The sequence below is a fragment of the Chanos chanos genome, chromosome 2 (genome assembly GCF_902362185.1).
Source record: "Chanos chanos chromosome 2, fChaCha1.1, whole genome shotgun sequence".
Taxonomy (NCBI): domain Eukaryota; kingdom Metazoa; phylum Chordata; class Actinopteri; order Gonorynchiformes; family Chanidae; genus Chanos; species Chanos chanos.
This window is the reverse complement of record NC_044496.1, coordinates 1,420,001-1,432,500: the sequence shown is the minus strand read 5'-3', so window position 1 is coordinate 1,432,500 and position 12,500 is coordinate 1,420,001. Positions and strand designations below refer to the sequence as shown.

General features: G+C 42.9%; 2 protein-coding genes across 3 annotated transcripts in view; both read left to right on the top strand.

The window, feature by feature from the left end:
* LOC115829339 (oxysterol-binding protein-related protein 5-like) overlaps window positions 1-4,152 on the top strand; it is a 12,988-nt gene extending 8,836 nt beyond the window's left edge. Inside the window, exons 13-21 of the mRNA XM_030793428.1 lie at window positions 153-249; window positions 556-654; window positions 1,084-1,181; window positions 1,268-1,357; window positions 1,767-1,903; window positions 2,892-3,071; window positions 3,276-3,381; window positions 3,522-3,682; window positions 4,020-4,152. Coding sequence (XP_030649288.1) covers window positions 153-249; window positions 556-654; window positions 1,084-1,181; window positions 1,268-1,357; window positions 1,767-1,903; window positions 2,892-3,071; window positions 3,276-3,381; window positions 3,522-3,682; window positions 4,020-4,152 — 1,101 coding nt within the window. The remainder of the gene's footprint in view (window positions 1-152; window positions 250-555; window positions 655-1,083; window positions 1,182-1,267; window positions 1,358-1,766; window positions 1,904-2,891; window positions 3,072-3,275; window positions 3,382-3,521; window positions 3,683-4,019) is intronic.
* Window positions 4,153-7,394: 3,242 nt separating this feature from the next.
* slc67a1 (solute carrier family 67 member 1) overlaps window positions 7,395-12,500 on the top strand; it is an 11,382-nt gene continuing 6,276 nt past the window's right edge. The window contains exons 1-5 of one of the 2 annotated variants that reach the window (XM_030794483.1): window positions 7,395-7,600; window positions 8,000-8,123; window positions 8,454-8,551; window positions 8,911-9,056; window positions 9,419-9,551. In XM_030794483.1, the coding sequence (XP_030650343.1) occupies window positions 8,019-8,123; window positions 8,454-8,551; window positions 8,911-9,056; window positions 9,419-9,551 (482 nt within the window). In that variant the 5' untranslated portion in view covers window positions 7,395-7,600; window positions 8,000-8,018. Of the gene's footprint in view, window positions 7,601-7,999; window positions 8,124-8,453; window positions 8,552-8,910; window positions 9,057-9,418; window positions 9,552-12,500 lie in introns of those variants that run through there. The other variant, XM_030794484.1, reaches the window with a different exon arrangement.

The window sequence follows — 12,500 nt, the reverse complement described above, 5'->3', positions numbered from 1 at the left end:
TTTGCTCTCCCTCTCTCTCTCTCTCTCTCTCTCCCTCTCTCTCTCTCTGCTCCTCCGCTCCATCTCTCTGCCTCTGTCTCCATCTGTCTACCTCCCTGTTTCTCACTCTCACTCCCTCCCTCCCTCTCTCTCTTTCTCTCTTTTACTGTCAGGTATCTTACCAGCCCCCAGTATCTGCCTTTTATGTGTGGAACAAGAAAGATGGCTTCTGCATAACTGGCAACATTCTTCCCAAATCCAAGTATTATGGTGGGTCTGAACCGTGCTATGCTATAATGGGTCTAAACCCTAGTTTTAGACCATACAAAACCCAAACTTTACAAAACCCTGAAACCATCTGACCGCAGTCATTTCTGTTCAGTACAGTGTGAGGTAATTATGTCACTGCAACAGCACAGAGAATGTTCTCCGTTAAAAAACGTCCAAAGACAGTGTCCGGAGCGTATGTGTGTAAAAGCGACTGCAGCATTACTGAGGGCGAGAAAATGGAAAGTGTCAAAAAGTGTGATGTAAAATAGAAGAGGGTCTTAATGTGGTTTTTTATGGTTCTGGCAGGTAACTCTCTGTCAGAAATACTGGACGGAAGAGTAACGCTGCTTTTCCTCTCTCATGGGGAAGAGTACATCTTTACTCTCCCCTACAGCCACTGTAAAGGTACTGACCTAACACCTGAACCTCCACCCCACTCCTACACCCTTCACATCAAACATTACTCTCCCCTACAGCCACTGTAAAGGTACTGACCTAACACCTGAACCTCCACCCCCCTCCTACACCCTTCACATCAAACATTACTCTCCCCTACAGCCACTGTAAAGGTACTGACCTAACACCTGAACCTCCACCCCACTCCTACACCCTTCACCTCAAACATTACTCCCCCCTACAACCACTGTAGACGTTCACCCTAAACATTTACTCCTAAATTTCACTTCTCTCCTGCGTGGCCAGATGGGAGCTGTGTGCCATAGTTGATGAGACAATAATCCTCAGTGTCTTTCCCCTGAAGTTATGACGTGAGTATAAAAGACAAAGAACCCACTTTCCGTCTAGTGTTTACAGCTCTCATTTCTCAATCCCCAGGGCTTTTCTACGGTAAAATGACCACGGAACTTGGAGGAAAAATAACCATAGACTGTGAAAAGACAAAGTGTATGGCAGAAGTGGAATTTAAACTAAAGGTATGGATGATACATTGTGAGTTATTTTGGAAGAAATTGCCATGCTTAGTGCGTTTTTCTCTTAGTATTGTTGTTTTTTCTCACAGCCTGTGTTTGGCTCGTCCAGTCAAAAGAACCAGGTCTCAGGAACAATCTGCATTGGAGACCAGCTGCTGGCCACAGTGGAGGGTCACTGGGTAAGACGCCTACTTCTATGCTATAATGGTCCTCAGCATGGTTTCTTTACAAACCTCACAAACACACCACAGTCAGGTCCATGTGTACAGTGATGATGAGTCGAACAGAGAGATAACGAAGGAGGCAACATCTTTCAAAGGGCAGTTTTAGAATCATTCCATTTATACAAAGGAATTGTTACCTGGTTAATTAACGAAGTCTGAGCTGACTTTAGGTGCAAGTCACAGTCTGAGCACTGATCTTACTAACAGCTTAAGAAGAACTTCAAACTTCTCATCCAGATTTAAACGAAAGTGACTCAATTATCAGGCTGTTCATTAGAAAAAACCAAAAACTTGTATTTCGGGTTCTGCTGTGTGTATGTACGTGTGTGCAGATATTCCCCTGTGTTTTATATGTGTTTTGCAGGACAAAGAGATTTTCCTGTGTGAGAGAGGTACAGGGAAGAGGGAGATGTTGTGGAATTCGACACCACAGGGACGGAGACAGAGGCTGAAGAGACGAGTCATTTTGCCAGATCAGCAGGGACCATTAGAGTCAGCGAGGTAAGTCATGCCTCTGTTAGAGTCAGACAGGTAAGTCGTGCCTCTGTTAGAATCAGAGAGGTAAGTCATGCCTCTGTTAGAGTCAGTGAGGTAAGTCATGTCTCTGTTAGAGTCAGAGAGGTGAGTCATGTCTCTGTTAGAGTCAGAGAGGTAAGTTGTGTCTCTGTTAGAGTCAGACAGGTAAGTCATGACTCTGTTAGAGTCAGAGAGGTAGGTCGTGTCTCTGTTAGAGTCAGAGAGGTAAGTCATGCCTCTGTTAGAGTCAGACAGGTAAGTCATGCCTCTGTTAGAGTCAGACAGGTAAGTCATGCCTCTGTTAGAGTCAGAGAGGTAAGTCATGTCTCTGTTAGAGTCAAAGAGGTAAGTCATGTCTCTGTTAGAGTCAGAGAGGTAAGTTGTGTCTCTGTTAGAGTCAGAGAGGTAAGTTGTGTCTCTGTTTGAGTCAGCGAGGTAAGTCATGCCTCTGTTAGAGTCAGAGAGGTAAGTCATGCCTCTGTTAGAGTCAGAGAGGTAAGTCATGTCTCTGTTAGAGTCAGAGAGGTAAGTTGTGTCTCTGTTAGAGTCAGAGAGGTAAGTCATGCCTCTGTTAGAGTCAGAGAGGTAAGTCATGCCTCTGTTAGAGTCAAAGAGGTAAGTCATGTCTCTGTTAGAGTCAGAGAGGTAAGTTGTGTCTCTGTTAGAATCAGAGAGGTAAGTTGTGTCTCTGTTTGAGTCAGCGAGGTAAGTCATGCCTCTGTTAGAGTCAGAGAGGTAAGTCATGCCTCTGTTAGAGTCAGAGAGGTAAGTCATGCCTCTGTTTGAGTCAGAGAGGTAAGTCATGCCTCTGTTTGAGTCAGAGGTGAGACATCTATGCAAGTCAGTCTCTTAGAGAGATAACATTAGTACAGAAAAATAGTGTTAGCAGCCCAGGCCAAGTGCATACAAACGCATTAATCCTTGATTAGAACGCATTAGTTACTACAGGTTAATTGATCATTGTGCCTTACAGGCTGTGGAGACACGTGTCAGATGCTGTTCTGTCAGGGGACCAGAGGCGTGCGGTGCAGGAACGATATGTGGTTGAGGAAACTCAGCGCTGGGATATGAGAGTGAGGGGTGATGATCCGTGGACACCTCATTTCTTCAGACTGGATCCAGTCACCAACCAGTGGATCTACAAACATGCACAGTACAGCTTAATTATGTTACATTTGTTTTCTAGTTTTTCGTTGTGTCGCAGATCTGATTGGCAGTCATGCTTCAAACCTTATAATGACCTCTCATAGTCTCATTAACATAAATCTGTTTTAAAAAAAAAAACAGTTTATGTGGTTACAGACTGTGTGTTTATGTAGCTGTGTCTGTGTGTCTGTGTGCGTGTGTGTGTATTCAGGAGTAAGCAGTGTGATGCAGATGTCAGCGCCCTGCAGTGTGTGAGAAACAGCGTGAATACAAAAACACAGCCAGTTCTCAGCAGCCAGTCCTTCAGCCCACAGCAGGTAATCAACATTCACTGACATAATACCCCCCATTACACAGTCCAGAGTGTATGTAAGTTCTCCATGTGAGTCAGACTAAATGATGTTTGTGTGTGTGTGTGTGTGTGTGTGTGCATTTGTGTGTATATGTATGTTTGTAGGCCAAGCCCCAGGGCAAGTACAGGAGGTCAAGCCAACATGTGTCAAGCTGTGGCCAGACTATGGAGATCAGCAGCTCTGAACCACTGCATAAACCCCCTGTTCTCACAGGCATGACTAACTGTAATGTCCTGAAATTCACCTTGCTCTTCCTCACACTCAAGTGAACTCTCACTTCACATCGTGTCTTCTGTGTGTGTGTGTGTGTGTGTGTGTGTGTGGTTTATCCAGGATCTCAGGGTCAGTGTGTGAGGTGCAGTCAGCAGGAGGAGGTCTTCACTGATCTTCATCTGTCCATCCTGAACATTCAGAGGAGGCAGCAGCTCACACAGAGGTAAAGACTAAAACCACTCACATCTGTGTCAGGGCACGGTACACAGAGGCAAGGACTAATCCGTGTGTGTGTGTGTGTGTGTGTGTGTGTATGTGTGTGTGTGTGTGTGTGTGTGTGTGTGTATGTGTGTGTGTGTGTATGTGTGTGTGTGTGTGCTGTGTTCCAGGAGCCTGTCCGTGCTGAGTCAGCAGCTGTATGTGAGTGATCACTCCGACCACAGGATGGTGTCCAGCCGCAACTGCCTTATCATCTTCATCATTCTGCTCCTTCAACTACTCATCAGTTACATGTCCACATGAGACTCGCACACACACACACACACACACACACACACACTCACTCACAGACGCATACACACACACACCATCACTCACACACACACACACACCATCACTCACAGACACATACACACACACACCATCACTCACACACACACACACACACACACACACACACACACACACACACACACTCACAGACACATACACACACACACACACACACACACATCATCACTCACACACACACACACTCACTCACAGACACACACTCATACACACAACTCAACAGTTACATACAAACCTCAACAATTACATGCCCACGAGAGGCACACACACACACACACAAACACTCTCACACAATCACACAAACTCATACACACAGCTCCTCAACAATTACATATATCCACATGAGACACATACACACACACACACACACACACACACATACACAAACGCACACGCTCACTCACAGACACATACTCATACACAACACACACACACACCATCACTCACACACGCACACACACACAATCACACACACAACTCCCCAACAATTACATATCCACATGAGACACATACACACACACACACACACACACACACACATCTTGTGCTTATGCACTATGCACTATGCACTTTGAAATGAGTTAAATAATATTAATATTAAATAATATGATTTAGAGTGTTGATGGTTGGGAATTGAATTGTTCACTTTAGAGGAAGGCAGAAGGTTGTATTAAAATAGTACAGCAGAAATACCCTTACTTTCATTTCCATGTACGTATGTCCGTCTCTATAGCAGCACTGTTTTAGCTTATTTTAAGACTGTTCACTTCCTCTTTTGTTTGAGGATGAGTTTAAAAAATGAAAAAGAGAAAAATGAATCTGCTTTGCGTAACCTCTTGATTTTACTTTGTCGGAATTTATTCATACGGCCTAGCAACAAATTCATGGTGTTTTCAGATGTTTGCCCTCAAATGAAACCTAATCAAACAGTTGTAATCTCCTCGAATCAGATGTGTAAGTGGCAGGGAGGGAGAGCAAACACGGCTGTGTTCTCTCTCCACTGAAGGCTGGGCAGAGCAAACACTGAACACTCTGAGCCACTGCAGGGCGCCTACCTGCTCTCAGCACTCAGACCTCAACGTCTGGCGTGGCTTTGCATCTAAACATGAATATACGTCGTATCCGCAAGTCTACAGTCTGTCCACTGGAGGTCGCTATTTCTCCTATCTCAGTGATTATTTTCATTTCAGCATGATCTTGTGGATGTCATTTCAGTGTAAAAATGCAACAAGGTCATATGAAAAACATTTCCCAGGGTTTAACTTGGGCTGTTGATAAAAGTCAGCGAATGTAACATGTCGTGGCTTAGACGTCAGATCTTTGACGTCTTTTTATGAGATTAGGTACGTGGCACTTGTTACCTTGAGAAATGGAAAACCCATTGGTTAAGACAAAGGATCAGTTAGTCAGTCTCAGAGTTTAAAGCAAATCATTCTGTTATATATTTATGTGCTCATAATGTTTCCAGCTTTTCCCTGTATGCCACTGCTACATTACCATGACAAACTGTGATACATCTGTCACATTAAATCATTGTTAAAAAACAAACAAACAAACAAAAAATGACAATGACAAGAATAATTGTACTTGCATTTGTGACATCATCAGTGATGAATTTATTTATTTATTTATGTATTTATTGCGTAATATATATTGTAGATGCCTTGGTTAGCAGTGATTTTGTCTGAGGTTTTTACGTTGTTTACTGTCTGAGGGGAAAAGGCATGAAATTTGGTTGATCCACTGAGACAGGCTTAGTTAAAAAATTAAAAGTGGAGTGAATTGCTCCATAATTAAATCCATGTCTGTGTTTCCTAATTATTTAGAACCATGTTTCATTACAGTCATTTAAGCTGTATATTTAACTAAATTCCGGGGGTCATTTAGGACAGTGTTTACACAAATGATGGAGGCTGGCTCTGGACTGTTATTAGACACAGACTATGAAAAATGACGGTTGACATACAGGGTTTCATTTGATCAAAAAGACTGTCTCCTGGAGCTGGCCATGTGTGAATATGAAGAAGGAGAATGAATAATATTTAAGTCTCAGTGACAGTTAACTGTGCATGATTGTTGCACACCGGGACCTTCACTTTTTAGTTCTTTTTTTTTTTTTAACGACGCCAGTTGTAAATGAGCTGAAATTGAATTCCCAGGCCAAGACTTTGACCTTAATGGTTCAACATTAAATGATAGCAAACACCGAACACCGCTCTACCAGACAGGAAAGATGTATAACGAACGATCCGGTGGATGGCCAATGCTTTGAAGACATTGCTTTAACGTCTGAATAAAACCTTAATTTTTAGACATAGTCAAAAAAACGCTCTTGTGAGAACCAGAAGTACGCAGCGGTAGCCTGTTTTGTTGTTCTTTTGCTGCAGTAAAGCCGCAGCCGACAAGACGAGGAAACTGTAGAACAGTGGTTCTCAGCCTTTTCGGGCACACGGCAGCCCTGTACATATATATTTTTTTCATCCAGGGCACCCCTAAATTATATTTTTACTTTTCACTCTCAGCTCTTTATATTTATGCCACCTTTTTCATACAATTTAAACATATTTCATGGGCAAATTTTAAACACGACTTTTAGAAAACTCGGTAGGCCTACGGTATGAACAGAAAATAAGTGTCTGTAATTTTTTTTGTCCGAGATATGTTGTAGGGAAAACTTGAGAGAATATCCGTTTCGGTTAGAACTGACTGAAAATAAGTTGTATTTATCGTTTAAAGTGATGTAAAATAACTTTATAAGTGACACTAGTGAATTATCAAAGTCTTCCGCGGCACCCCTGGACTGACGTCACGACACCCACTTTGAGCAACCCTGCTGTAGAATAATGACCTGTAAGCTTCATGTGGTTAAGCATACTGTTGGAATCACCTAGAATTACTTTTTTCGTTGAGAAGTTTGAAAAAGAAAATTATATGGCCTTTATAGCTACGCCCCGTCAGCTTCAGCGAAACAAGGAGTCTTAAAATGCTTAACTGTCATCGTAAGGGGTCACTGTCGTCACGTGGCTCTTTCAGAAATTCTCCGCTTTCTGTTTCACACCGAACATGAACACGGTTGTATAAACACTACATTTTGTAATCTACATTAGACACGCCCCCGGTGCTTGCAACTACACGAAGTGGGAGGTCTTTCTTGGATTATAAAAAATGACAAGATGATGAAAAGCAGTTAAACAGAAATACTTTTGCCAAAAAAGGGCGAAAGACTTTGTACTTAATGTCATACGACGACTGAAAGCACATCGTGAGACGACTGGAACAAAGTACACTAACTCCAGTCAAGCGTCACAAAATGCATCTGGTATTCTACCGGATTACTACGGAAAACACTTCCCGTTCGAGTAACCTGTAATATCTCCCCAGGAACAGGAATATTATAAAGGTGAGTGTGAAACTGACACGGTTCAAAATAACCTACCTCGGAAGATTGTAACTGATCACACTGAGTGTTAGATTGGGGTTGAAGTGCATTAGATAGCCTATAGTTCAACACTAACATCGCGGGTTTTAACCTCTCCCTTACATTTCGTGCCTTGTCACTTCGAGCGTTGTCAGTGACTGAGCGAATTCAGGGGGTTAACGACTAAATCGCAGAGTTCAGTTTTACAGATCAATTTTAGGTTATCAGGCTCAGAATTGAATGAACAGTACACTAATCCAAAAGGAGCCAGGGGTGCGTGTTCTGTTGTCTCATGACAAACCTTTTTTTTTGGCGGTATAGATTTATGTGCAGTTACAATCTGCCTCCAGATTTTAAACAGTTTGTGTAATCTGAATATAGTCGACATCACGGATTGAGGATGGAGTCACCGGCTGCCGTGAAAGCGCAGAGAGTGATCTACGTTACCTACGTTATCGCCGCTTTGGACATTACATGGCTTTTCCTGCAGTTCTCCATAACGCCGGTAAATCTTCACTTCACATCACTCCGCACTTACCCTCTCACCTCTATTGTAAAAAACAGATGTAGCCTCCAGATTACACCTGTAAACAACATACTTTAGGGAACACAGAGATTACATTTACCAACACAAGCAAACACTCTGTACAGTAAAGGAGTGAGAAAAAATCAGTGATGTTTACTGTTCTGAAAAATCTAACCGCTGATCTTTACTGACAGATGCAATGAATGTGAATAGCATTGAACACTGGATTTTAAAGCCCTACAGTATCGTATACGGTTAGAGATTTAAATGACGTTGTTATCGTTGTTCATTCCCTCTGCTTTAAAACAGTACTTGGCGAAGAGACTTGGTTTTGATACGCTTTGGTTTGGTTATCTGCAAACCACTGTCGGCGTAATACAGTTGTTGGGCGGCCCCATATTTGGCAGGTGAGAAAATGTGAGATTTGTTTCACTTATCAGTCTCATAAAGAACCACTGTGCTTTAGTGTTGTCCATATGAGTCAAAAGCGCTTTACAGTAATTAGGTTATGAATCGCTGGCAACATCCAGGGAATACTGAATAAGCCTCTTATCAGCTCGAAGATTTACTCCGAATATCTAAAATCACAGTAAATACACGTTCATAACCATGTAAAGAACTGCAGAATAAACTCTTTTACCAGATTAAACAATTCATGACACTTACATACTATGGAAATACCAATATGTTGTGTGTGCGTGTGTGTGCATGTGTGCATGTGTGTGTGTGTGTGTGTGTGTGTGTGTGTGTGTATTGTCGTTGGCAGGTTTGCGGACCTGTTTGGAGCGCGAGCGGCCCTGTCTCTGTCCTGTATGGCCTCTGTCGTCTATTTCCTTCTGTTAGCCATGACAGACAGTGCTCTCATGCTCTTTATTCACAAGCTGCCTGCTGTCTTCATGCATGTTTTACCAGGTAACACAGCTCCCGTACCCCCACACTAATCCTAACCCTAATCCTACATCTTTAGACTGCACTGAAAGTGCATCGTCCGCAGGAAGTTCTGATATCCTCACACAGACAGGTCATGACATGGAAATACTGTGTATGTGAATGTGTTTCTGTGTATGTGTGTTTGTTTGTGTGTGTGATGGGTGTCGGTGTGTGTGTGTGTGTGATGGGTGTTTTTTTTTGTGTATGTGTGTGTGTGTGTGTTTGTGTGTGTGATGGATGTTGGTGTGTGTGTGTGTGTGATGGGTGTTTTTTTTTGTGTATGTGTGTGTGTGTGTGTTTGTGTGATATAGCTTTAAGAGTTGACATGTGTTTTTTGTGCCCAGGGGCCCAGATGGTTGTGACAGACTTGTCTACCGAGGAGAAGCGTGCTGATGGTCTGGCCAAACTGGGGCTTTGCTTTGGCATTGGAATGATCACTGGATCCTCACTGGGTGGAATGCTAAGCACACGTTATGGGTAAACCATGTCTACACGGGATTTCTACCTAAATATGCACCATGTACCTGAACACACACACACTCCCACATGTACAAGTAACACACACACAGACTCTAAACGCATTCTTGACACACTCATACTAACCCTAAATAGATCTTTAGCCCTTGAGCTGGGCCTGGTCACTGGCTTTAGTTTGACAGAAATGCAGAATATCCCAGTTTGCCACTAGAGGGCAGTGCTGCATTGAGTATTTAACCTGGAACTGTGGGGAACGTGTGTTGAGCTCCAAAGGGCAAGAAAAGAGTTGGAAAATGGAGGGAATACAGTGCAAACCACTTCACTGCGTTTGTGTGTGTGTGAGTGTGTGTGTGTGTGTGTACTAGACACATACAGATTAAGATATATGAACATAAGTGGTGTCATAAATAGACTCCATTACAGACTATTCCAGTCATGAGAAGTTGTGAGTAGTAAATGAGGTTTGACTGACATGAATCAGCCCTGTGACCTGTACTCTGACACTGTGAGTGTTCCTTGTTTGCTCCCTGTAATTCGCTCATCTTATTTAGATTTCCAGATCATCTGTTTGATGGTAGTAGTTGGAGAAAGAGCAGAGAAAATGGTCTTATTTGGGAAAAGAGTTTACATTCTCCCAGTATAGAGCCTTTTGACCTCTGACTCTCCTTAAACCACACACACACACACACACACACACACACACACTCTTTGTCAGAAGCTTCTACAGTGTGTGTGTGTGTGTGTGTGTGTGTGTGTGTGTTTTCCCTTAAACACAGATCCTTTGTTCTCTGTCTCTCGCACCCCGGTGAGTTGGGGCAGAAATCATGATTGTGGGAAACCAAACAAAGGTGTGCTGCGCTGGGCACATGCTGCCTTTCATCACTTCCTGTGTGTTCTGCTCTGCTTCAGACCCTTTGGCAGGTCCTGTCAGTGCATTAAAACACCGTAATCCTGACCCTGGATTCTGTGTTTCAGGTGTCTGTTTGCACTGCGGTGTATGAATCATGCATGATTTTCCTCTCTGGAGAGGCGTGTTTGTACTCCAGTCTGGACCAGTGCCCTCATGCTCGCCTTGTCGCTGAATGTGTCAGTCTAACCGGAGCTAACGCCTCATCCGCTCCCCGTACCACCATATGCTCATCAACCAGCACTGGTAACGGTGTAACTGGTAATGGTGGTGATGGTGGAGGTGTTGTAGTTGTTGGTTGTGATGGTGTTAGTGGGGATGTTATAATTATTGTTTGTAATATTGTTGGTTGTAGTTGTTATAAATGTTGGTTGTGATGGTGTTGAAATTGTTGTTTGTTGTTCTTGGTTGTGATGGTGTTAGTGGAGGTGTTGAATGTTGGTTGGGACGGTGCTAGTGGAGGTGTTGAAATTGTTGGTTGTGATGGTGTTAGTGGAGGTGTTGAATGTTGGTTGTGATTGTGTTAGTGGAGGTGTTGACATTGTTGGTTGTTGTTCTTGGTTGGGACGGTGTTAGTGGAGGTGTTGACATTGTTGTTTGTAATGCTGTTGATGGATGTGCTGTGGTTGTTGGTTGTAATGGAGTTGATGGAGGTGTTATTATTGTTTTTAAAAGTAAAGGTTTTGATATTTGTCTTTGAGACTCACTGTCATTGATTTTACTGTAATATGGCTCTCTACGCCTGCACCCTCTTTGACACAGGCATGTGCTTTGGTGCATTAACACACTGCACACATCACAGAACACTGTTACACGCTGAAATACGCTGAGACGCTAATACAAAGTCGAGTTCGCTAATACAAGTGCATTTAAGTACACTCCTGTTGGCTGAGTGACGGTGAGGTGCCCTGCGGAGTGTGTTTATGCACTCTGGAGTGTGTCAATACACACAGGGGGGCACAGTTCACACTCAGACAGACGAGCATGCACTCGAGGGCATTAAACTGCACAGGATGAGAGAGGAAGGGTCAAACACCCGCTGGGCATTGGCCGACTTTGCTGAGATCTGTCTGCAGCCGAGGGCGGCTGAGGGGCATGTCTGCACATGTCCGCCCTCCGACGGGAGAATTCTCCACTATCCAATTCATTTTCCATAATGACCAACACTGTCCTAACCTCCAGCGGACTGCACTGGAAAATCTTTTAATCTCTTGCCCGTTTTGTTTGGTCATTCTTTAGCAGAGCACTCTGTTGGGGGAGTGGTGAATTTCTCTCTTTAAGCCCTAGAATGCACAAAAGATCTTTTCTCTGCTCAGCATCTTTGGGTTTCCCCATTAAACACACACACACACACACACACACTCCCTCTCTCTCCCTCTCTCCCTTTCATCTGGTGTGTGTGTGTGTGTGTGCTTCTCTGATTAGAGTATTAGTTTTGTAATACATTCTCTTCACACATATACTTGACACATACCTGACCCTTTATGAAATGTTTATTGGTTATTCATAGTTTTTTATAATCTTTTGTGTAACTATAAGATATAACTACACAAGCACAGATGATCCTGCTTTGAATGGATTATAATTAATAATTAATATTAATGCATAATTATAGATAATAAGTATTCATTGTTTTTATCTATTAATGTGGCATGCCATGGTTTATCTGTTACCCATGTTTATCCGTACACTATTTGTAAATAGACTGGGCTGATAGGCTGATTGGCTGATAATTGTAGCACAGTACTGATAAGCAGTTGTCCCGGTTGTCCTGCTGTTTATTCATGTCAAATACAGAATTCTCTGACACAGACTGGAGTTAGAGGTGCACGTCTGTGTGTGATTTAATGGCTGTATTAGCGGATGGGATTTAATGGCTGTATTAATTGATGGGATTTAATGGCTGTATTAATTGATGGGATTTAATGGCTGTATTAATTGATGGGATTTAATGGCTGTATTAGTGGATGGGATTTAATGGCTGTATTAGCGGATGGGATTCAATGGCTGTATTAATTGATGGGATTTAATGGCTGTATTAA